Raw genomic sequence first — 23,021 nt, 5'->3', positions numbered from 1 at the left:
GCCATTGCACGTAATACTGTTATTTCTTTATGCCTATCACTACGTCCGTCCGCTCATACAAACTACATTCACCCAGACCTGCAGTTCTTTTCGGACTCTTCTGGTGTTGGACGAGTCACGGACGATCCCCATCCTGACACGACTCGTCGCGTCTGCGTTGTGCATGTTGATATTATTTTATTTTTCTTAACTGTGTTGTGCTCAGTGTACTCTCGTATGGCTTACTCCCTTGAATCGTAACAGCACCGGCGTACACCACCGCCACGAGGAAGTGAGGTACTCCACTCCTATTCACATTCTGTCCGAACTCATTCACACACACACGCTCACACTCACACGCGTCCTGTCACACACACACACACACACTCTCTGACGACACACACACACACACACACACACACACACACACACACACACACACACACACACACACACACAACCAAACCCCAAGTCGATTTGTTTTCATATACATAAATTTCTCCATTCCCAACAACAAGAGTTGTTTCCGTGGTGTAGTTGGCTATCACATCAGTCTAACACACTGAAGGTCTCCGGTTCGAGCCCGGACGGAAACACATCGTCCTTTTTTTTTTGTTTGTTTATGTACGTGTTTGTGTTCTCAGATCATCCCCATCCCTCCTATTTCTGCGGGCCCATGCAGCATGTCGTCCTCTTCCTCGCTCTCCCTGGACGTGCATCACTGGGGGCTGGTTGCACGTCATCTAGACAACGTGCTGGACGTGTTTGCGCTGAGCAGGACATCCAAGCGCATGTTTGATGAACTGGTGTATCAGGTTCCAAAGCACTCCATCGCCACAGATCCGCCCGTCCGCGGCTCGCAACCAGGCCTACTCCTCCGCTGGGATCGACCTCTTCTGCCCACTCACCGCAGCAGTGATGGCGGTGATTGCGGTGATTGCGGTGATGGTGGTGGTGATGGTCAGAGAGCTAAGAGGCCTAAGAAGGAACAGAGGCGCAGCGGAGGCTCATCACACCGTCGAACTCCCGCCCTGCCCGTCGACACCGCCAGCAGACGCCACCAACACTACCAACAACCCAGTGCAAGCACATCCGGCTCAACCTTGCCCCAAGCTTGGGTGCGGTCAGAGGAGGAGGAGGATTCGCAGCCAGCAAAGTCAATCAGATCCCACCCGCACGCAGGCGGAGATCCGCGACTGTTGGCGCCGTGGCCAGAGGCGGCGTATCCACTCTTTGATCGCACAACAGACATGAACGACATTGTCTTTAATCGCCAGCGGCTGTTTGCCTACGCGTGGATTGGCCTCTGGATCAACCCTTGTGCCATGACAGAAGCAGAGCTCGCGTGGCTAGCAGCGGATCCCCGATGCAGCTCATCCGTGCGCTTCTACCCGCTGTGGCCCGATCGCCGCCTGCACATGTACATCGGGTGCGCCTGCGTTGCCCTAGGCACCGTATCCGAGAGCACGCTCAGCTCCATGATCCCAAATCTCTGCAGCAAACACATTCTTTGTGACACTGCAGACACCCCAACTGTTGCCGCTGCCGCCGCATTGGGCGCACTGCCTGTTCACGCCAACGAACTTCAACTCTGGCCCCATGTTGACACGCGTGAATCAAACGCGATGCTCGACATGATGGCAAGGTGCACCAGCGTGACACGCGTCACCCTGCAGCAGGCATCAGCACGTGCGCTGGAGCTGCTGCACTGCGTCCTGCGCTCTCGCGTGCGATTGGGCCTCCCGCCCATCCAGCAATTGTCTCTACGATCGAACCCGCTCTTCCAGACCCTCCGACCACCCCGGACCGTGTCAAACCTTGGCAACGTGCAGACGCTGCGCGTCCTGGCTGCCGGCGTTGAGGAGGTCTCCAACATTTACGATGTCGAGAAGCTGGAGCTTGCTGCTGACAGCCTGCGGCGCGTGGCGCAGCTGACCAACGTGCGCATGGTCACCCTGAGCGTGCGCCGACGGATGGATCTGGGCTGCCTGCGTGGCGTCCAGCGCGTTGTGCTCAACTTTGTTCACACAGACGCCGACGTTGACATGGACCTCAGCCTTGACCTGCAGCCGCTTGCACAGGCGCAGCACGTGACACTCAGTAGCGGAGCGTCCATCACGAATGAGACGCTGGGCCCCTTGGCGTGCGTGCCGAGTGTCCGTCTCACCAACCTGCAAGGGTTGACAAGTGTTAATGCACTGGTGGACGTGGAGGAGCTCCATCTCAGTGCATGCGATTACGTCGTCTCTGTTCCCAACCTCCCCCGCTGCAGGCACCTGAGTGCAACCGACACGCAGCTCCTTCCTTTGCTTCGCCGTGCAGGTCGCACTCTTGCAAGCGAGGAGGAGATGTTCCCACATCTGGAGCACCTGGTGCTGACAAGAGCAGAGAGAATGACATGGCCCAGCCACACACACGTTGACCTGACACCACTGCAGCGGCTGAGGAAACTACAGTCGCTGACAGTTAGAGTTGAGTTCTGCAGTGAGAATTATGCTGGCTTGGAGAGCCTGGTCCCGACCCTTCGCTCGTTGAAGCTTTACGCATCACACGCAAAGCTGCTGACACCAGCACACGCCCATCTCACCAGCCTCAACGTCAGCGACCTTGTGTATACGCTTGACGTGTCGCTGCTGCCGGCTCTTCGCCACCTGACTGTGTCTGGCGCGCACTCCTTGGTCGTGTCGCTCGTGATGGCGGCGCCGATGGCTGACCCGCCAGTCGTGAAAGGTGTTGCTGCACACAGGCACTTGCAACGCGTGAGCTGTTCGCGTGTGCTGCTCATGGATGAAGCCGGTGAGTTGGAGGGCAAACAGGGAGGGCGAGGTGGCGGGGATGATGAGAACGGCATGCATGAGACTGGAGACGAACGCACAGGGCACACGCATCACGATGCTTGCGTTGATGATGATGATGACGACGACGACGACGACGGCAAAGGCGATGCGCGTGACGAGCAAGAAGAGCCCGGTGAGCGAGCTGTAGGTCTGAATGAAGATAATGACGGTAGTGGTGGTGGCGATGACGGAGGCAGCGTGGGCGCCAACTGTGGCAAGCAACGTCGGCGTGGGAGCAACAGGAACGAGGTGGTGCTTGACGGATTAGCGGAGGCGAAATTGTGCAATGTGCAAGGACGTGTATCGCTCGTGAACACGCGCAAGGTGGAGCTGACAGCGTGCTCCAAGCTGCGCCTGAATCGGGTACATAACGTGAGAGAGTGCACGCTGAGCGACTGTGACCTGTCAATTTGCGAAGACCTGTCTTTCTCCAACGTACACACGCTGCACCTAAACAAGTCAAAGCCCAGTGACTTTGCGTGCCTGTCGCAGGTGCATCGCGTCGTGGTCGACACTAAACAGGAGTTGCTTGCAGGCACGTGCGAGCGACTTGCAGACACGATTGGGCCTGGCACACGCATGGTGAAGGTGACTGCGGCGTCCAAGCGTGTTTACGAACCACACAGGCCGCGGTTGACTGTGTGTGCACATGACGCCGCCGGCGACAACGATCTCAAGACCCGCCTGCGCGCACGCGCACGTGATTACCGCGAGGAGACTGCACCGTGAACGGTGTGTGTGTGTGTGTGTCTGTCTGTGTGTCTGTGTCTGTGTGTGTCTGTGTGTGTCTGTGTGCGACAGAGAGAGAGAGAGAGAGAGAGAGAGAGAGAGAGAGAGAGAGAGAGAGTGTGTGTGTGTGTGTGTGTGTGTGTGTGTGTGTGTGTGTGCGTGTTTGCGCGCGCTCGCTCGAGCACACGTTACCTGCCCGCCCGCCGTTTGTGCGCTTCTGCCACAACCCAATGCTGGAAATGAAGAAAGAAAAAAATGCTGTATTGCTTTTGTAACTCATAACAGAGGACATGAGAACGAGGGCCACGCACTGCACACTGCACTCTGTACCTCCCGCAATGTTGCACGCACACACACGCACACACATACACACGCGCGCCATGACAATGAACACACCAAAGCAAACAAAACATCAAGACGTAGACAGACACATTGTCATTCGCTCCATGCACTCACACCATCAACGGCACTCACGTGTACACACATCTGCCACACAACATGAAGACTTTCTCTAAGCTCCAACAGGGACACGCCACTGACAAGCAAGCGGTCGCTCACGCACAATCACACACGAACACCAACAGGCAAATGAACAAGCATAAAGCGGAAGGAGGGAAGAAAGGGTGATGGGGAGAAGGAGAGGGAGAGAAGGGCAGGAATGGAGGCGTTTACTTGCGCTTGAGGGTCTTGAAGAGCTCTGCTTGAAGGTCCTTTTTGAGTCCTTCGGACGACAGCGGGTTGACGGAGCGGAGCGAGTTGACAACATCCTTTGTCTTGCCAAAGTAAATCTGGTCGAGCGTGTTGCGCATGTTGTTCTCCATATCCTCCACCATGGTGCCGATGTTGGCAATGTGCGGGCTGCTCTGCGACACCGTCAGCGTCTTCTCCGCCTGGCGCGTCAGCGAACCGCCAAGCTGCATCATCCCGCTGGTCTCTTTGTTCGTCTGCACACGGCACATGTGTGTGTGTGTGTGCGTGTGTGTGTGTGTGTGTGTGTGTGTGTGTGTGTGTGTGTGTGTGTGTGTGTGTGTGTGTGTGAAAGAGGAGTGAGACGGGACACAACCAAACTTTGACACAAAGAACGAAGACGCCGTTATCCGCCCAAACAAACACACACGCGCACACGCACACCCATACCCACACACACACACACACGTCCCGACACGCACCTCGAGCCAAAGCATGACGGTTGAGGTGAGCTTGTATGTGGCGTTGGAGCCGCGGCTGGTCTCCTGCACCTCAAACACGTGGATCGAATCATAGCAGCCCTTGATCTTCTTCGAGCCATCGCCAACTGCGATGGTGGTGTGAGTGTGTGTGTGTTAGTGTGTGTGTGTGTGGATGTGTGTGTGTGAGGAAATGCGCGCATGTGCATGCATGTGGGGTGGGGTGACAAGGAGGCAGAAAGCGGTTGCGGTGCAGTGCAATGCAATGCAATGCACGCAGCAGTAAACGCGTACACATACACACGCACACGCACACGCCCACGAGGTGGACAGCATTCGACTCAAAACCCACCCTTCTTGATGAGGATGACGCCTGCAAAGCCCTCCTGCAGGTCCCACAAGTACACGGAGGAAACACCGCCCTCATAGTACAGCTCGCGGTATGTGTCAAAGGCCTGGTTCGCCTGCATTGGTCGGGGGCAGTTGTGGGGGTGGTTGTGGGGGGGGGGTTGTGTTAGTGACAACGGCGACGAGGATGGTGGCGATGGTGAGTCGATGACAGAAGGAAAGCAGCCCGTAGACAGACACACATGCACACAGGTACAAGTACGCACACACACACACACACACACACACACACACACACACACACACCTGGATCTCGAGCTCGCGAAGAGAGTCGGAGGGCACAGCACCATCCTCCAGTGGAGGATCGTACTTGTTGGACCATGGTGACCTGACGCATGATGGCGTGAGGAGCGGAGGCATCAACAATTGGTGCTGCCAACTCATATTCGCCCACTCGAGAACAGGGCTTGCAGCAAAGACACAACTTGAAACACGTACACACGCAAAAACGACACTCCAAAGCGTACACACACACACACACGTTGCTGTACAAGACAGTTGCAGCACCTGTATGAGTCGGCGTCGCGGTTGTAATCGCAGAGAAGGTAGTCGCGGCCGCTTGCCTCGTCCTTGGCAATCTTCAAGGGCTGATCAATGGACGACAGCAGCTCCTCGCACAGGCTGGGAACCTGCGAGAATACACCAACACGCACACACACTATGTGATTCACAAGCCAGCATGCAAGGTCACAAAGACATTGACACAAACTCCCTCACACATCCCTGCTGACGAGCGGTCCACAGTGCACTTCGTCCGCCACCACAGTTTCTTTTCAGGCACATGTGTTGCGACGCACCAGGTCAATGACACCCGTCAGGTTCTCCTCAATGTTCTGGGGAGGAAGGCGGCGCATCAGATCCAATGCGCAGTCCAATTGGCGCTCCGTCTGGCACGTTCGCACACACACACACACACACACACACACACACACACACACACACACACACAAACGCAGTTCAGCGAGCACGGTGAGCGCCATGTCCTCGTCGCTGCTGCAATCACGGTCATTGAAACACAAACAAAACTCTCTACACAATGGTGATAGACAGACACACACTCAGACTCACAGACACTGGATCAAGACGCTCCATCGTAGCAAAGAAGGACACGCGGCTGCGTGGCCTATGTGTACCCTCGTTCTTCACATCCGCAATCACAGCACCGCCGCCGCCATCGCTGACAGAGCAAGCCCTCCCTCACTGCGCTCACCATGTTTGGCTGTCTTGTGTGTGTTGGAGAGGCGGTGCTGACTTGGGTTGCTTGTCGTCGTCTTTGCTGTTGCTCTGAGCTGGTGAATCCAAACAGGCAAGAAAAGCTGCGGAAAACACCCAAGACAATTCGGCATCGAGGAATTGATTGTGGGGCCGCCAGCCAATTTGTGGGAGGGCAAAATTGACTTTGCGCTGCCATTGTCAAGTTTGACCTAATGTAAACCAATGATGATGATGGGAAGGAGGACAACGAGTCGGGCTGCACGCTGGCAGCAGATGCAGATGCTGCTGCGGTCACTGGACCGACACTTGCACACCAGCAGCGGCACCAGCAGGTGTTGGACGAGTGGTGTCGTGTCTGCGCGCAGCTGTGGCCAAAGGAATGTGAGTGGAAACAGGCGTACGGAGTTGCCACAACAACAACAACAACGACAACAGCGAAGACAAAAGCATCGGGTGAGCTGAGCTGGCTGCACGTGTGCGTCGCGCGCGTATGACATTGCGATGATTTGAAACAAGCAGTGGTGCTGTCCTGATCCTTGACTCCATCTTCCACCACACTCACCTTTACTCACTCACTCACTCACTCACACACACACATGCGCACATGCACACACGCACTCACTCACTCACACACACACACACTCACTCACTCACACGCACACACGCACTCACCCACGCACACACACACACATGTTTGCAGCTGGTGAAGGGAACACGGGATGTGATGCCAGGCTTGCAGCGTGAGTTCAGCTTTGTGTATCAGGCGCTTCAGGAAACAGCTCACGCTTACAACTACAGCGAGGTAGAAGAAGGAGCTGTGTATCTCATCATGACCACACACACCCAAACAAACACCCAAGTAGACAACGCGCACCAACTCACACACGTGTGAACCCCGCGCTGCTTTCTTCTATTCATGCAAAGTAAGATGCGGTGCTGACACACGCTGCTCGCTGCCTCGCCCGCTTGCTTTGCACTGTGTGATCTTGCAGATGAGTACACCGATAGTTGAGTACAGCGAGCTGTTCCAGCGATCCCTCGGCGCAACCTCAGACGTGGTCAACAAGGAGATGTTCGCATTCCAAGATGCAGACGGCTCCAACGTCTGTCTCCGCCCAGAAGGAACTGCCGGTGTGTGTGTGTGCGTGTGTGCGCGCGCGCGCGTGTGTGTGTGTGTGTGTGTGTGTGTGTGTGGCCAATGCGAGTGTTGATGGTGCATGCGAGTGTTTCCAATGCCCACATTCAAGCGTGTTAGAGGCTGATGGTTTTTTTTTTTTTTGGGAATCCCCTCGCCTTGCATGCGCTGCTGTTGTGGCCAGGGGTGACACGGGCTGTGATCCAGAACTTGGCCGGGGAATCTGTGCGGCAGCGACTGTTTTACTTTGGGCCCATGTTCCGCCGTGAGCGCCCGCAGAAGGGCCGATATCGACAGGTGCGGCACGCATGCTGTTGAAACTTGATGACACCCGTTACTGGACGGGACTGGACAACCACAGCAGCATGTGCCACCTTCCATACCATTCACAAAGGTTATTCACAAACACACACACACACACATGCGTGTGGATGTTGCAGTTTTGGCAGGGCGGGGTGGAGTGCTTTGGGAGCGCGTTGCCAGTCACCGACGTCGAATGCATCGCCTCCGCACGCGATTTCCTCTGCTCGCTCGGGCTCGACAGTCACGTCAAGGTGCGTGCAGTTCAGTGTTGTGTGTTGTAGGGGAGAGATAGAGAGTGTGCGTGTTGTTTGTGTGTGTAGTGTGTGTGTATGTGGTGTATATATGTGTGTAGTGTATGTAGTGTGTGTGTGTGTGTGAGAGCAAATGATGTCAAGTATTGAATGAGCCATGTGGTGGTGTGTCCACAATATTGCTTCTCCTCACCAATCGCCCCTGCCGCTGCGCTTCTGTCATTCGCAGCTCGAGATCAACAGTCTATTTGACGCGGACACGCGCGCAAAGCACCGCACGGCCCTCACCAGCTACTTCCAAGGTGCCGATCATTGGGGCTTTCGTGGTTGTTACTGCAACGGGGATACACATATACACACACACGCACGCACTTGCTCGCACATCCACGCACTTGCTCACACACATACGTACTCACGTGCACACATCCACACAAATATGCTCACACATACGTACTCACGTGCCCACACACACACACACACACACATGCACAACACACAATTCAATACAACTGTCTAGAGCACCGGGCGTCGTTATCGCGCGCGAGCCAGGAGCGTTTGGACGGTGGAAATCCACTCCGTATTCTGGACAGCAAAGACAGCGGCGATCAAGTTCTTGCCGCACGTGCCCCGCGCATGGCGGACTTTGCGTCCAGCGAAGGCCTTGAGAGGAAGGAGTGCGTCCTTGATGGTCTTCGTGCGCTGGACATTCCGTTTAGCGTCAACGAGCAGCTTGTACGGGGGCTGGACTACTAGTGAGTGTGTGTGTGTGTGCGCGTATGTGCGTATGTGTGTGTGTGTGTGTACATGCATAATGTGTTTTGAACATTGTTCTTCATGCATGTTTTCTTTGCTTCGCACAAACACACGTACACACACACACACACACACACACACACACACACACACACACACATACGCACCTACACACACACACACACACACACACACACACACACACACATACGCACCTACTACCAGCACGCACACGGTGTGGGAGTTTGTGACGACGGAAGGGCTGGGTGCGCAGAACACGGTGCTCGCTGGCGGTCGATACGACCAACTCGCCACCATCCTCGGATCAAAGCGGCAAATCCCGGTATGGTGTGCTGTGCTGTGCTGTTTGTTTGTTCTGGTTTATTGGGGAAAACTCGCTGAAATCTTACACTGTTCCCAGCGCTCAGAGATGGGGAAAGCAATTGCGGCAAACAAAGGGCAATGTTTGTTTGTTTGTTTGTGTGATCCGCGTCTTCAAGCAGCAGCTCTCGGCCCCTTCTCTTCATGCATCCCTCACCACCACTCACCGCCACCACCACCACTATCAGGCCATCGGATGGGCGTGCGGGGTTGATCGACTTGTGCTGCTCCTGCAGGAGTGCAACGTCTCTCATCCGCCGCCACCGCCAACAGCAGCCGTCATCGAGGTGTGTGTGTGTGTCTGTATGTTTGTGTGTCTGTGTGTCTGTGTGTCTGTGTCTATGTGTGTGGGTCTGTGTGTCTGTGTGTCTGTGTCTATGTGTGTGGGTCTGTGTGTGTGGGTGTGTTCATGATCGCTTGTTGTACGTGTGCATGTTCATGGATTATGTTGCTTGCATCAATGTCAGTCTCACCCAAGCACAAACACATCGCATCACGCCAATACGTTTGTTGTAGATCCACGACCAGCCAGCTTCTTCCGCCACCACCACCTCATCATCATCATCATCATCATCTTCATCATCGTCGTCATCGTCATCATCATCACCACTGCCGGAGGTGTCACGCTTCGCCCTCAGCGTTGCGCATATGTTGCGGTGTCGTGGTGTTTCCACGACACACACGCACGGCGCCCGCGTCAAGCAGCAGGTGGGCGTCTGGCTGCCGCGCGCTGCATATATGTTGCATTTGTTTTGTGTTGTGTGCGTGTGTGTTTCAGCATGTTTCGTCAGGTGTGCTTTAACAACTCACGAGCAGGCACACACACACACACACACACACACACACGCACGCACACGCACACACACACACACACACACACACACACACACACACACACACACCATCAATGTTTCCGTGCTGCTGCTGCTACTTCTGCTGCTGATGATAATGATGACGTCACATTTCAGATCAAGGAGGCGCTACAACAAAACGTTTCGTATCTCGTATTCATCGGAACCCAAGAAGCACAGGCGGGCAAGGTGTGGTGTGGTGGTGTATGCGCGTGCGTGTGCTTGCTTGCTCGCTCTTTGTTGCGCCTTCTCGTTTCGGTGTGTTTGCGTGTCATCCTCTTGTCACGTTCACTTCTGGCCATCGTATGCACGACTTGATTTATCCCCCACCGCCGAATGCCTTCCGTGCCATTCTTGTCCACCTCTCACCTCACAATCCAGGTGCGGTTGAAGAATGTTCAGACCGAAGAGCAGCACGATCTGGATCTAAACGCCGCCGTGGCGCTCATGGACGGGCACACACGCAATCAATAGCACTGTGGAGCCAGCATGATCGAGACGTGCGCGCTGTGTGTGAGTGTGTATGGTGTGTGTGTGTGCTTGGAGCACCAAGCAGCCACTTGCATTGACTAGTTTGCTCATTGTTCCTTCTTCCGCTTCAATGGATTATGTGTGCACATCTGAGAGAAGAAACTAGAACAGAGCGTGGCAACAGCGCAGTGATTCGACCGAACAGCGGATGGAGAGTCAGGATGATAAGAAGGAGGCACACACACAGACATACACAGACATACGCACACATACACGTGATGGCCAAGTGTGTCATACTGGTGGGTGGGATGTCTTGGCAGATGTGTCAATGTAGGCGCTGTTGTTGTCATTACCACCATCAACACCAGCTTCACCACTACTGTCACCAATCACACACACCACCTCATCCCCATCATGTTGTTGTTGTTGTTGTTGTTGTTGTTGTTGTTGTTGTTGTTGTTGTTGTTGTTGTTGTTGTTGTTGTCCTGTTGTCTGCACTTCAGCAAACACCACTTCGAGATCTACATGTGTGTCAGTGGGACGTGATATGAACGCAAGCCAGTCGTGAGCGGTGAGAAACCAAACAAACGAAAAGGGAAGGCAAACGAAGACGCGTCGCACCAACCATGTATTGCCCTCACACACATACACAAACAGCACGCACATGCACATTCGAACGCATGCGTATGTATTCGCACCTTGCGTGGTTGCTGTCTGTTGCTGCTCCTCTGCCCCTTCATGCTGCTGTTGTTGTTGCTGAGGTGGGAGTGCACGCGTTGTCTTTTCGCGTGGAATCAAACGCACAAAATCCTTCGGGATCAACCTGCACGCGTGCGTGGCGGAGGTGGTGGTGGCGGTATTATCAGATGCATGTGTCGTTACAGATGAGTGTGTGTGTGTGTGTGTGTGTGTGTGTGTGTGTGTGTGTGTGTGTGCGTGTGTGTGTGTGTGTGTTGGTGGCGCTGGTGCTTCAACAACACCTTGTTTCAGCCCTCATCGCCATCCCCTCCTGCGACGCGTGTTATAGGATGCTGCGTGCACATACCCCTTTGATCCGTCCTCCGCCTCCGCCGTCACCCAGCCCTCGGGCTCGCTCTTTGGCGGGTACACCGTCTGGTTGGTGATGGTGATGGTGATGGTGGTTGGAGTTGTTGTTGGCGTGGTGAAAGTTGTGGAAGCGGTGATTGTGAAATCAAAACAGCAAAGTGAGCGCGTGTGAACAGAAGGGGTGCCGCAAACAGGTCTCGCGCTTCGCGTGCACATGTGTACATGTACAGGCACAAGCAGCTGTGTACACACGTGATGTCATACGCACCACGATTGTGTCCTTGACGATGGTGAGCTCATCGTTCTTCTGCGCAGTGTAATCCCACGCCACACGCGCACGCACAGGCCGGCGGCTGTCCCTACACAGCAGATGCGTGTATGTGTGTGTGTGTGTGTGAGGAGAGTGCGTCAAGTGGTGTGGCGTGATGGATGTGGAGGACATGGTGGTGACAGTAGCGTCATGCGTGCATGCAGGCACAGGACAAGGAGAGAAACAACACGAGCAAGCTCAGAGACGGACTTGCGGCCAGCCAACACACTGACGTTCATGCACACACACACACATTGACGAACTTCTTCTGCTTGCGCATCATGGAGTACACGACGAGCGGGCTGCCAAAGACGAGTGCGAAGAACACAATTAGCGGCCAGGGGAAGCGCCCGCCGCTGTCGCCATGGTGATGTGACAAGAGTGATGATGGCGATGTGATGGCCATGAGTGAGTTTACTTGGCTGATGCTGCTCTACTGAGGTGTCTGCGTGCGTATGTGTGCATGAGCGTGACTGCTGTTGTGTATGCGCAAGGTGCTTTAAACGCAGAAGCGATGTCGGTACCTCTGGCCGTTGGTGGTGGGCAGGGTGTCCGGTTCAAGCTGCCAGGACCAGTCAAATGAGTGCATGTGGCACAGCGTATGTGAGAAGGGAACGCGAGCAGCCAACGTACGCACACACACACACACACACACACACACACACACACACACACACGAACACACACACACACACACACACACACACACACACACACGAACACACACGAACATGAACGCACGAGAAAGGCGGGCGGGGTGAGGCGGAAGAGGCGCATGAGCTTGGCGATGATGCGCTTGAGGAAGCGGAGACGAACAAGGGACTTGAACACACTCAAGAGCTGCTCCTTGAGCTGGTCCATATGGTCGGCGACGCTGACAACAGCCATGAACGAGCTGTACAGGGCGTCATATGAGGACTCGAGCATGGCGGCGACAGAGCTGACGGCGAACACCAGCCGCTCCACCGTCTCAAAGGCGCCGCGCCCGCCCTCCTGCATCTGCTGGAACAGGGACCCGTCCGGGCCGTCCCTGGCATGGAGGTGGAGAGGATGGCAGCATGAAGCAGCGTGTGTAAGCGTGCGGAGACAGAGCGAGCAACAGACAGAGAGAGACAGAGAGCGAGTGCGTGTGAGTGTGTGTGTGTGTACACAGACACCCACCGACACCCACACACACCCACACACACACTCACATACACACACACACACACACACACACACACACACACACACACACACACACAAAGATAGACACACACACACACACACCTGTATGAACCGTAGCCGAAGCGAGCGTGATGAGGGTGGTACCCGCCATATGAGTTGTAGTACGGGGAAGCGCCGCCAAGGCCGTTCATGAACCGCATGCCACTTGTTCCGCCATATCCCCGCGTGGGCACTGGTGGTGGCAATGCCTGCTGCTGCTGGCGTCGCTGCTGCTGCTGTTGGTCATTGGGGATGCCAGTGGCTGTGGCTGAGGCTGAGGGTGGCGGTGATGGCAGCACGGGCGCAACACTGGATGCGCAACGAAAAAGGACAGAGAGAGACAGAGACAGAGAGAGCGAGAGAGACAGACAGAGACAGAGACAGAGACAGAGAGAGCGAGACAGAGAGACAGACAGACAGAGAGAGCCAGACAGAGAGAAAACGTGAGCGTGGGATGAGAGACCACACACACACACACACACACACACACACACACACACACACACACACACACACACACACACACACACACACACACACACACACACACACACACACACACACAGGGCGTCACCATCACCAGCAAGCACTGCAGCTGCTTGGTCTCCTCCTCCTCCTACCTTGCTGCATGCCCGCTGCCAGCCACTTCCCACGGCTTTGGTGGCGAGGCCATCACACGCGCACTGACTGGTGTTGTTCTTGCGGCGGTGGTTGTGCAAAGTGTTGTTGGAGTTGGTTGTGTGTTCCCTCAATTCGTTCCACTTGTCCATGCATGCACGGATTCATTCATTCAATCATTCATTGGCGAGAGCACGCGAGTGAACGCCCTCTTCTGTGGACACGAGCGAGGCAACAGCAAGAGCAGGGAGGCAGGAAGAGGGGGGGGGGAGGACATGGCATGGCAGATTACACGTCCTCTTCCTCCTTCACATCATCATCTTCTTCTTCTTCTTCATCGTCCTCATCATCATCATCATCATCACCACCATCATCATCGTCATCATCATCATCGTCCTGCTGTTCCTCCTCTTTCTTTGGTTCCATCTTTGCCTTCTTCGGCACGTTGGCCGATGCGAGCGCTGCCCACATCACATCGTCTTCATCCATCTCCTCCCCATGGCCTTCCTCTGCCTTCACAGCTGCTTCCTCCTCCTCCTCTTCGTCGTCCTTTACAACCACCTGCCAGTCCAACCCCAAAGCGCACACATACACCATATCAGGATCGGGTACAAACGCGCGCACATACACTTGCAAGCCACACACACACACACACACACACACACACACACACACACACACACACACACACACACACACACACACACACACACGCACGCACGCACACGTACACGCACACACGCACCTTGTCTTCACTGGTGAAGAGGACGTGTTCAATGCGCTGCTTGAGGAAGACCTTCGTCATGAGCTGGCGCGTCGTCACGTCGTACACACGCACGTGTCGATCCAGTCCTCCAACAGCGACAAACGGCAGCACCGGGTGCAGGGACACGCTGCGCACAGCGCCGACGGGGCCGTGGAACTTGCCAATCGACCGCCCTGGTGTATCGTGTGTGTGTGTGTGTGTGTATTGTGCGTGTGTGTGTATGCACGTGAGCAAGGAAGCATAGAACGTCTATCTCACAGCTCACATAACATTCTCAAGTTCAAACACACACAAACACACACACACACACAAACACACACAAACACACACAAACACACACAAACACACACATACACATGGGCGGTGCCACTCACGTGCGCGCATGTCGAAGAGGTGCGTGTGTCCGAGCGCATCGCCAGTGATGGCGTGGCTGGTGGTGGTGGTGACAGAGCATGGGGAGGGGAGGGCAGCGTGAGAGCCGACTTGGTGGACAATGTGCAGCCGTGGTTGCGTGGGAGCATGCGGTGTGGTGCGTGGCGTCGATGCCTTCAACACACACATTAACACGCATGCATGCACACACACACACACACACACACACACACACACACAACAACACACACACACACACACACACACACACACACACACACACACACACAAACACATGCACCACACCCCCCCCCCTCTGCATACATGTGCTCACCGTCCGTCGTTTGTGAGGGCGACGCAGTTCAGCGCGGCCTCGGAGTAGACGGTACTGCACACACACACATACGCACACGTGAACGCATGAACGTGAACGCATGAACATGAACATGCGCACAAGGACAAGTATGAACTCGTTGAAGAACACCAACAGAGCGTACGCACACGCACATATATACGCACACACACGCACACATATATGCGCACTGCGCAGATATTTACACATGAAACGCGCTGCGCATTCGCAGGCCGCACCTGAAAATAGGCCGCTGTTTCACTCTGCTGTCGTAGATCCGAAACTGTTTGGCGATAAAGGCGGAATCGTACGTGGTGATGTGCACATGAGGGGGACATGAGAGGTGATGAAGTAAGTTAGCAACACCAAGGGATAAGATTGACACCTCTCCACGCTAACACACGCACACACATACACGCATACACACACGCACACACACACACACACACACACACACACACACACACAGATGCATGTACGGACGTGTTTGTGTGCGGAAACGGTGACTACGACGCGATCATCGCTGTTTGGCATAAACGCGACGTCGCGAATGTGCACGGGAACCTGTTACGAACACACATCACGCACACACATATCGCATCACACATCACAGGTGAGGGCGTGAGCAAGAACCGGGATCAAGGCACAGCAGGCAGCAATGTATGCACATGCGTTTCTCATGCGCGCGTGTGCAACTGCTCTGCAATGACCTGGAGGTTCAAGCGGTTGTTCTTGACGTTCTTTGCCTTGAAGATCTGCTTGTCTGTCGAGTTGACGTCCCATATCCTGAGGTCCGCGTCCTGCGGGTTTTCATTGGCGCCAGAGAGCAGGTGAGCACGTGCAGGGACTGGCCGATTCGCAGCTGCAACCAGTAAGCACCGCGCAACGCAGGATGAAAAGTTCAACCGCACACACACACACACACCTTGCCGCCCATGGCGAGAATGTTCTTGTTCTGCAATCCCAACTTCATGCAGCTGCTGCGCACGTGACCCTTGAACGTCGCCTGTTTCATCGCACCGAAATGAGACACAAACCTGAGGCACACGACACACACACATGTTCATTTACACACACACACACACAACACAACACAACACAACAAGAAGGCGCACTCCTTTCTTGTTGCACATACGTGAGTGACCCTTTCATTCCCGCACAAACCGCAAGCATGTGTGCGTACCACAACTTCCGATGGCGCGTTCAGGTCGCGGAGGGTAACCTGACCCGTTGAGCAGCATGTGACAATCCTACAGCACGTCGATACGAGCAGCGTATGAGACTTGGGAATGCCATTCCATGCACGACCAAGTGCAGTGAATTTCGAACCACGCCAGCTCACAATACACACTACGAATGCATGTGTACACATAATGACATACATACACACACATGCTCACACGCTGATCCGTGCGTTCACATACACGCACTATCACACGCACAAGCTAACACGCCCATAAAAACCCACAGCCTCTCTGTTGCAATGACACCTGTTCTCTGTGACGGCAAGCCCTGCGAAGGACTCCACATCCGTCTTGGTCAAGCTAATCGGATGGCGGTTCAGGAAATCCACCTTTTCCAGCTTCTTGGTTGCCAATCCCAAATACACCTACGCACAAATCAAAGTGGGTTGTCGGTCAATGAGCGCAGTGGTCGCTGGCCCTGTGGCGTGCAAGGAAGAAAGCACAGCACAACACAAGGTGCACAACACAGCACAACACAAACACAAGGTGCACAACAACAACACGACACAACACAAACACAAGGTGCACAACAAACAACACAACAACAATAACAACACAACACACCACAACAACAACACATCCCCGAGCCTCACCGTATCATCGGATTGGTGCGCAAAACACATGCGCTGCGACGCCTTTGCCCGGCTCTGCTTGCGCCATTTGCTCTCCACAGCCGTCCGCTCTACTGACACCGTCTTCACCAGCCCTGTCTCGTCGCACGTGACCACCTTCATCTTGGTTGCTTGGTTGCTTGGTTGGTTCGTCTGGCTGTTCGCGGCAACGTGCGTGTGGTCCTTTCCACCCTGTGCTGTGGCTGTGTAGATTATTTACGAATAACAAAGCAAATTGTCCACATTACGAATAGTGATGAGTCAGCAGCAATTTCAAATTTCGCGGCAGCGCAGGTGGGTGACGGTTGTTCAAGGTTTGATGACATCGATGACGAACAAGCAACCAAACCAAGCAAGAGCCTCCATTCACTCAAACACTCAAACACACGCACCCTTCCCTGCGCCAGCCCACACACACACTCTCTCATCGTGAATCACACGCCTCAAGGTCGGCATTGTCATCATCATCACGCACAAGCAAACAAGCAAACAAGCAAACAAGCAACCAAACATCATCACATACACATAGCCTATGACACGCAGCCATCGCTGACTCATCTGCACGCACACAACAATCACACACAGCACCAAACAGAAGCAGTCACAACAGCAGCAGAAGCAATCGCAAGCTGCGGCAGCTTCAGGCTTCCGGAAAAGGGTCCCTCACCTTTGCTTTTCTTTCCCCTCCTTGCATCACACGCCATCTCCATCATCACCAACCACCACCACAGACGACGCAAGGCAGGAAAGAAGACACACACCCACACACGAAGCCAAGCAACCAGCACCAAGCAAGCACCAAACAAGCACCAAGCATTGGCCCGACCTTGTGCTGTGTTGTCAGAGCAGCATCGCATTCATCTGCTACCGTACGCAACCGAGCGAACCCTGTGGCGTGACTTGCCTTGCCTCCTCTGATGTGTTCTTCTCTGGTGAAACAGCTTCTGCCTCTGGTCGATGCATTCGAGCTCCCGCGCTCACCCGACTGATTGCTGTGCTTGTGTCTCTTCTCTTGTGCTGAACAGGAAACCCCACGAAGGATTCATAGCCACGCACACAGACCCCAAGTGCCCACGACACTTCCATTTCCCTACTCCATTCACCAGCTTCAGCTTCACAAAACCCAGCGGTTGGAACATCAATTGATCGTCATCGCCATGGGTGCCAACGCGTCTCGCAGTAGCGCGGCCAAACCAGAGCCCGCCACCCCATCAAAGCATCTTCAAGCACGTCTCATCGACCCTCGATCACCGGTGTGTGTTTGCGTGTGTCTGTGTGTGTGTGTGTGTTGAGGTGCTGTTGTGTCCCTGTCTGTGTGTGTGTGTGTGTGTGTGTGTGTGTGCAAGAAGGTCGCCCACTAGCTCACCCTGCATTGCTCCGTAATGGCTCGCCCTGCATTCCCTTCATCTCATGCCACGCAAATGTGTAGTCGACAACAGTGCCTCGCACCCCGCTGCCCGTCACCTCCGACTACGTAAGCTTCGCTCCACACACAATTCTCTTATCGGGAACACGCATGATTCCCCTCCCTCATAACCTGTCTCGCTTTCTCTTCCAGCTCACACACACACCCACGCACGCACGCACGCACGCACGCACACACGCACACACGCACACACACACACATCTTCCCCACTCTTGCCCGATTGGATGTGATTGTGTGCAGATTCCCATTGAGTCGCGAGACGACTCGCCGCTGCCGTGCTGCGACCTGACAGAGTCGTGTGATGAAGTCGACAGAGCAGGCGAGCGGGCCGCGGTAAACGCCATCATGTGCTCCATGCGTGAGGCGAAGATTGGCCAGAACGCAGCCAACGCGGGTACCAGGCAGCTGCACCCCATCGCAGAGCAAGGCAATGAGGGTGACAATGGGGAAGAGGACGAGGAAGACAGCGCCGAAGCAGACGACTACCACGCCTACGAGGACGCGCCGCAGGACGACCTCGAGAGCCCAACGTTTGCTGCCATTGCAAACGAGGACGAGCGCTCACAATCCTCCATGTACAGTAGCGACTACGAGGACAGCACCGACCAGCAACAGCAAGGGCAGCAGCAGCAGCAGCGGCAAGAAGAGGACGCCACGTTTGTGCCCGCTCCGCTCATCACCCTCAAAACCACAACAAACACCAACAGCCACACAAACGACATCACACGCTCTCCCGGCGCCAAGCGACAGCTCCCATTTGCGGAGCGAACTAACCTCACCCCTCTTCGAGCCCCTAACCAGCAGATGGCGCTGCAAGCTTGAAGATGGCGCTGTTTGCGTGGTGGTGGGGTGACGTGAGGTGGGTGACGTAAGAGTTGAGAGGAGGAAGAGAGAGGGGAAGAGAGAGAGAAAGCCGCGACTGCTGCCTTCTGGTTTTTTTTTTTATGTCGTGTACTGCGTTACAATCCCATTAAATCTTGTTCATTTTTCGATAAGAACGATGGATGTGAGCCGCGAATGGCGCGAAAGTGTGGCGGGGATGGCCGCTGTGCGCAACGCAGCGCGCTGTCGTCTCTGGTGAGTGCGCTCGGTGTACTGTGTGTGTGTCTGTGTGTCTGTGTGTACATGTGTGTGTGTGTGTGTGCGTGTGTGTGTGCGTGTGTGTGTGTGTGTGTGTGTGTGTGTGTGTGTGTGTGTGTGTGTGTGTGTGTGTGTGTGTGCGTGTGTGTCTGTGTCTGTGTCTGTGTCTGTGTGTGTGTGTGTGCGTGCGTGTGTGTGTGTGTCTGTCTCTCTGTCTGTGTGTGTGTGTGTGTCTGTGTGTCTGTCTGTGTGCCTGCCCTGTCTCCCACCTCGCTGCCTCCCACCTTCTCCCTGCCTCCCCTCCTTCTCCCTGCCTCCTCTCCCCTCCTCTCCTCTCTCCTCTCCCTTTCTCCCTGCCTCCCCCTCTCTCCCTACCCCTCTCCTTCTCCCTGCCTTCCCCCCCCATCTCTCTTTCCCGCTTGCTGCTTCCTGCACCTCTTCACCAACCCCACCTCTCTCTATCTCGCTCTCCGCGCTCGCGTCCTCTTTACAGCTGCAACATGCCTGAGGAACCACGCTGTCTCCTGGAGTGCGATCATCTCTTCTGCAAGTGCGTTCAGCGGTACTTGCACACGTCCAAACCACATGCACACGAGCTTACACACGAGTTTGCACCCACGCCAACCTGCAAGCCAGCTTCTCTTCGCCCCCCCCCCTCACACCCCCTTCTCTCCCTTTCTCTCCCTCTGCCTTGACTCGCATCACAGGGAGTGCATCGTTGAAGCACTGGAGGACAACAGCGTGTGTCCCGAGTGCAAGCGGCCCAGCTTTCCCCGTGACATTGTCGAAAGTGACCAGGTTTGTAATGCGTGGCTATGTTGCTGCTTGCCAGCTATGCTGTTGCTAGCAATGTAGTTGCCATTGCATCCATTCGTTGCTCTCTCGCTCTCCCTTTAATTGCGTGCGTCTGGGTGTGCCCACTTGCGCAATTGTCGTGTCGCACACCGTCATCTCTCCTGCTTCCTTCTTCACCCACACTCGCTTGCCTTTCACCTCCCGACACACTTTCCCTCCCAACCCCCAACCCCCCAACCCCCCATTCTCTGTGTAGATTTCGGAGGTGGTGCTGTTTGTCAAGACGATGGAGAAGCTGATGGAGACGCAAGACCCGCCCTCCATCGCCGGCTCCCAACTGAAGCTGGGGAGCGTCCCACCGAGCCAGGCAGGCGACGAGTATGCTGCAATCAGCACCCGCGGAAAGGCAAACAACAGGAAGAATAAGGGGGCCAGGAAGTTGGCAACACAGAACGGCACACGTCGCCGCGGCGCTCCCCTCACAACGGTGACCAACACGGGCGGGGTGGTGAGTGAACGTGCGGATCAGGCACAGCCGACACAGCCGACACAGCCGCGGCGGGTGAAGGCAACGCCCAAGCGAAGCAACAACACCACCACCAGCACCAGCACCGCCATGGCAGAGGAACAAGACGACGAAGAGGGTAGGGCTGAGGAGGAGGGAGGCAGCGGCAGTGGCAAGGCCGCCGGCAGTGGAGGTGGTAAACGTCACAACCGTGGCAAACGCGAAGATGAAGATGAAGGTGAAGAGGATGAACAGGATGAAGAGGATGAAGAGGATGCACGGCCGGTGCGCAGCAAGAGGGCCAAGACGAGTGGGAGTGCAGCAAATGGCAGGACAGCGCGGCACACTGCACACAACAAAGATGGCAAGCAGCCCAAGAAGCAGCAGAGGCAGCGGCAAAGCAGAGCTCGCAAGGCTGACACGAGGGAAGCATCATCATCAACAAGAACATCACCATCATTGTCATCGAAAGTAGCCACGCCTGTTCGCCACCGCCGCACAACCAACACACGCGTAAAGCAGAAGCAGCCAAAGGTGGGGGTGCGGCGTGTTTGGATGTGTGCGCGTGTTTATCTGTGTGGTTGGAGTTCTGCTGAAGAAGTGGACTGTATCCATTCCCACTCAACTCATACACCACCACCACCACCACCACCACCACCACCACCACCATCATCATCATCATCATCATCATCATCATCATCATCATCATCATCATCATCACCATCATCATCACCATCATCATCATCATCATCATCATCATCATCATCATCATCATCATCATCATCATCATCATCACCACCACTAGAAGGAGCGGGTGAACCAGCACGGCGAGACGGCGCTGCAGGTTGCATGCAAGAAAGGGCAGTTGACGCGTGTGCAGGAGCTGTTGACAGCCGGCGCCAACGCCAATCACGCCGACCACGCAGGCTGGACGCCTCTGGTGGGGGGATGCGCGCTGGTGTAGCAGACGGGTGCTTGGGAGGGGAGGTGGGAGGGGTGGAAAGGGGAGTGGTAGTTGTGATTGTGTGACGAGGTGGTCGGGAGAAGGTGATTGTGAGTGACTTGGACGCGACATGACTGTATCTCACTTCCACATACACACACACACACGTATACCCAAACACATGAGCACACATGCACATGCACATACACATGCGTACTCGCACACACGCACACACACACGCCTACACTCACACACATACACACATACACATCACATCGCAGCATGAGGCGTGTCAGATTGCATCAGAGCCTATTGTGTGGGCGCTGCTGGATGCTGGTGCGAATGTGAACGCCACTGCCACCATTGAAGGCGACACACCCCTGCATGACGCAATTTGCGCAAATGCACCAGAGATTGCGCTGGTGAGCGACAGCAACATGCACACGCGCTGATGACATGTGTTCGTGTGCGGGCTTGTACATGTATGTATGCACGCGCGAATCAACCCGACTCATACGTATGTTTGTTACGTTACCACGCACCACCACAACTAACAACATACCACTTCGATCATCACATCGCCCTCACGACCGCCGTGTGTGTCGTGTTGTGTCTGCGCAACAGCTGTTGGTGGAGCGCGGTGCGCGCGTCGATGTGAAGAATGCACAGGGTCACACCCCCTTGGACGTCTGTCCAAACGAATCCCTCAAGCAGTCCTTGACCGCGGCAACGACGACGACCACACACGCAACAGAGCCAGCAACACCAACAACACATCCAACAGGTGGCGCGGGTACAGCAACAACAGCAACAGCAACAACAACAACAACAACAACAACAACAACAACAACAACAACAACAGCAACAACAACAGTAGCATCAAGCTCAACGTCAGGTGGTGGTGGGCGCGGTGCGTGCGAGAGCGTGGAGTCAGCGCCGCTGTTTGGACCAGGGGGCACGCTCGTGCTCTTTGATGGTGCCGATGGTGCCGATGATGATGATGACGGTGAAGGTGAAGGTCAAGATGGTGATGGTCATGACGGTGATGATGGGGATGAACCAGACGTGGAGCCGTCGAGCTTGCCGGTGAGCTGAAGCGTGATGGAGGTTCACACCTGCTTGCTTTTGGGCGCGCGCGTGTGTGTGTGTGTGTGTGTGTGTGTGTGTGTGTGTGTGTGTGTGTGTGTGCGTGCGTGCTGACACTTCAACCACTCCTCACGTCTTTCCCTTCCATCACATCATCATCCCCCCACACATGACACGCAAC

The 23,021-nt window shown here is 55.1% G+C and overlaps 7 protein-coding genes and 1 non-coding gene across 8 annotated transcripts in view; 5 read left to right on the top strand and 3 right to left on the bottom strand.

Moving 5' to 3' along the window:
- Positions 1-501: 501 nt before the first annotated feature.
- On the top strand, positions 502-575 carry PTSG_20115. Its single transcript has one exon. It is a non-coding gene; the product is annotated as a tRNA-Val (tRNA).
- Positions 576-604: 29 nt separating this feature from the next.
- On the top strand, positions 605-3,641 carry PTSG_06898 (uncharacterized protein). Its single transcript, XM_004992240.1, has one exon. It carries the CDS (start codon positions 663-665, stop codon positions 3,543-3,545), a length of 2,883 nt encoding a protein of 960 aa, XP_004992297.1. The 5' UTR covers positions 605-662; the 3' UTR covers positions 3,546-3,641.
- Positions 3,642-3,789: 148 nt separating this feature from the next.
- PTSG_06897 (capping protein beta-PA) lies at positions 3,790-6,501 on the bottom strand. Its single transcript, XM_004992239.1, has 7 exons — positions 6,330-6,501; positions 5,917-6,006; positions 5,627-5,748; positions 5,366-5,447; positions 5,064-5,175; positions 4,715-4,839; positions 3,790-4,489 (listed from the first exon to the last, which is right to left on the bottom strand). The coding sequence occupies exons 1-7, from the start codon at positions 6,330-6,332 to the stop codon at positions 4,214-4,216; spliced, it is 810 nt and encodes a 269-aa protein (XP_004992296.1). The 5' UTR covers positions 6,333-6,501; the 3' UTR covers positions 3,790-4,213.
- Positions 6,502-6,525: 24 nt separating this feature from the next.
- PTSG_06896 (uncharacterized protein) lies at positions 6,526-10,658 on the top strand. Its single transcript, XM_004992238.1, has 12 exons — positions 6,526-6,787; positions 7,035-7,136; positions 7,327-7,465; positions 7,654-7,766; positions 7,910-8,023; positions 8,253-8,325; positions 8,541-8,775; positions 9,002-9,119; positions 9,346-9,444; positions 9,674-9,865; positions 10,126-10,197; positions 10,390-10,658. The coding sequence occupies exons 1-12, from the start codon at positions 6,557-6,559 to the stop codon at positions 10,480-10,482; spliced, it is 1,581 nt and encodes a 526-aa protein (XP_004992295.1). The 5' UTR covers positions 6,526-6,556; the 3' UTR covers positions 10,483-10,658.
- An 814-nt stretch (positions 10,659-11,472) lies between these two features.
- Positions 11,473-13,849, bottom strand: PTSG_12504 (uncharacterized protein; the record flags this gene model as incomplete). The annotated part of the gene is made up of 7 exons (XM_004992237.1): positions 13,663-13,849; positions 13,106-13,351; positions 12,578-12,866; positions 12,361-12,398; positions 12,100-12,192; positions 11,795-11,885; positions 11,473-11,592 (listed from the first exon to the last, which is right to left on the bottom strand). Exons 1-7 carry the CDS (start codon positions 13,713-13,715, stop codon positions 11,473-11,475), a joined length of 930 nt encoding a protein of 309 aa, XP_004992294.1. The 5' UTR covers positions 13,716-13,849.
- PTSG_12503 (uncharacterized protein) lies at positions 13,818-17,217 on the bottom strand. Its single transcript, XM_004992236.1, has 11 exons — positions 16,988-17,217; positions 16,641-16,759; positions 16,334-16,400; positions 16,076-16,156; positions 15,861-15,950; positions 15,634-15,714; positions 15,390-15,433; positions 15,133-15,186; positions 14,801-14,856; positions 14,406-14,599; positions 13,818-14,221 (listed from the first exon to the last, which is right to left on the bottom strand). The coding sequence occupies exons 1-11, from the start codon at positions 17,126-17,128 to the stop codon at positions 13,949-13,951; spliced, it is 1,200 nt and encodes a 399-aa protein (XP_004992293.1). The 5' UTR covers positions 17,129-17,217; the 3' UTR covers positions 13,818-13,948.
- Positions 17,218-17,288: 71 nt separating this feature from the next.
- Positions 17,289-19,411, top strand: PTSG_06893 (uncharacterized protein). Its single transcript, XM_004992235.1, has 4 exons — positions 17,289-17,874; positions 18,031-18,258; positions 18,435-18,479; positions 18,672-19,411. Exons 2-4 carry the CDS (start codon positions 18,163-18,165, stop codon positions 19,251-19,253), a joined length of 723 nt encoding a protein of 240 aa, XP_004992292.1. The 5' UTR covers positions 17,289-17,874; positions 18,031-18,162; the 3' UTR covers positions 19,254-19,411.
- Positions 19,412-19,426: 15 nt separating this feature from the next.
- Positions 19,427-23,021, top strand: part of PTSG_06892 (uncharacterized protein) — a 5,852-nt gene continuing 2,257 nt past the window's right edge. The window contains exons 1-7 of the mRNA XM_004992234.1: positions 19,427-19,508; positions 20,005-20,061; positions 20,219-20,309; positions 20,563-21,345; positions 21,617-21,751; positions 22,036-22,176; positions 22,379-22,840. Coding sequence (XP_004992291.1) covers positions 19,432-19,508; positions 20,005-20,061; positions 20,219-20,309; positions 20,563-21,345; positions 21,617-21,751; positions 22,036-22,176; positions 22,379-22,840 — 1,746 coding nt within the window. The 5' untranslated portion in view covers positions 19,427-19,431. The remainder of the gene's footprint in view (positions 19,509-20,004; positions 20,062-20,218; positions 20,310-20,562; positions 21,346-21,616; positions 21,752-22,035; positions 22,177-22,378; positions 22,841-23,021) is intronic.

The sequence above is a fragment of the Salpingoeca rosetta genome (genome assembly GCF_000188695.1).
Source record: "Salpingoeca rosetta unplaced genomic scaffold supercont1.17, whole genome shotgun sequence".
Taxonomy (NCBI): Eukaryota; class Choanoflagellata; order Craspedida; family Salpingoecidae; genus Salpingoeca; species Salpingoeca rosetta.
The sequence above is the reverse complement of the archived record's forward strand: the minus strand, read 5'-3'. Positions and strand labels throughout refer to the sequence as shown.

What these genes read in the sequence shown, in the direction of transcription:
- PTSG_12503 (XM_004992236.1), bottom strand. Translation starts at nt 17,128, where the DNA reads ATGAAGGTGGTCACGTGCGACGAGACAGGGCTGGTGAAGACGGTGTCA. An exon ending in CTTGCCGTCACAGAGAACAG is followed by an intron (nt 16,401 to 16,640) that starts GTGTCATTGCAA and finishes GACGTGCTGTAG; the next exon opens with GATTGTCACATGCTGCTCAA. An exon ending in AAACAGCGGCCTATTTTCAG is followed by an intron (nt 15,187 to 15,389) that starts GTGCGGCCTGCG and finishes GTGTGTGTGCAG; the next exon opens with TACCGTCTACTCCGAGGCCG.
- PTSG_06893 (XM_004992235.1), top strand. Translation starts at nt 18,163, where the DNA reads ATGGGTGCCAACGCGTCTCGCAGTAGCGCGGCCAAACCAGAGCCCGCC. An exon ending in TCATCGACCCTCGATCACCG is followed by an intron (nt 18,259 to 18,434) that starts GTGTGTGTTTGC and finishes GCAAATGTGTAG; the next exon opens with TCGACAACAGTGCCTCGCAC. An exon ending in TGCCCGTCACCTCCGACTAC is followed by an intron (nt 18,480 to 18,671) that starts GTAAGCTTCGCT and finishes GATTGTGTGCAG; the next exon opens with ATTCCCATTGAGTCGCGAGA.
- PTSG_06897 (XM_004992239.1), bottom strand. An exon ending in CGCGACGCCGACTCATACAG is followed by an intron (nt 5,448 to 5,626) that starts GTGCTGCAACTG and finishes ATCATGCGTCAG; the next exon opens with GTCACCATGGTCCAACAAGT. An exon ending in CCGTCATGCTTTGGCTCGAG is followed by an intron (nt 4,490 to 4,714) that starts GTGCGTGTCGGG and finishes TGCCGTGTGCAG; the next exon opens with ACGAACAAAGAGACCAGCGG.
- PTSG_06898 (XM_004992240.1), top strand. Translation starts at nt 663, where the DNA reads ATGTCGTCCTCTTCCTCGCTCTCCCTGGACGTGCATCACTGGGGGCTG.
- PTSG_06896 (XM_004992238.1), top strand. Translation starts at nt 6,557, where the DNA reads ATGATGATGATGGGAAGGAGGACAACGAGTCGGGCTGCACGCTGGCAG. An exon ending in AGCGAAGACAAAAGCATCGG is followed by an intron (nt 6,788 to 7,034) that starts GTGAGCTGAGCT and finishes ACATGTTTGCAG; the next exon opens with CTGGTGAAGGGAACACGGGA. An exon ending in GGCTCGACAGTCACGTCAAG is followed by an intron (nt 8,024 to 8,252) that starts GTGCGTGCAGTT and finishes TGTCATTCGCAG; the next exon opens with CTCGAGATCAACAGTCTATT.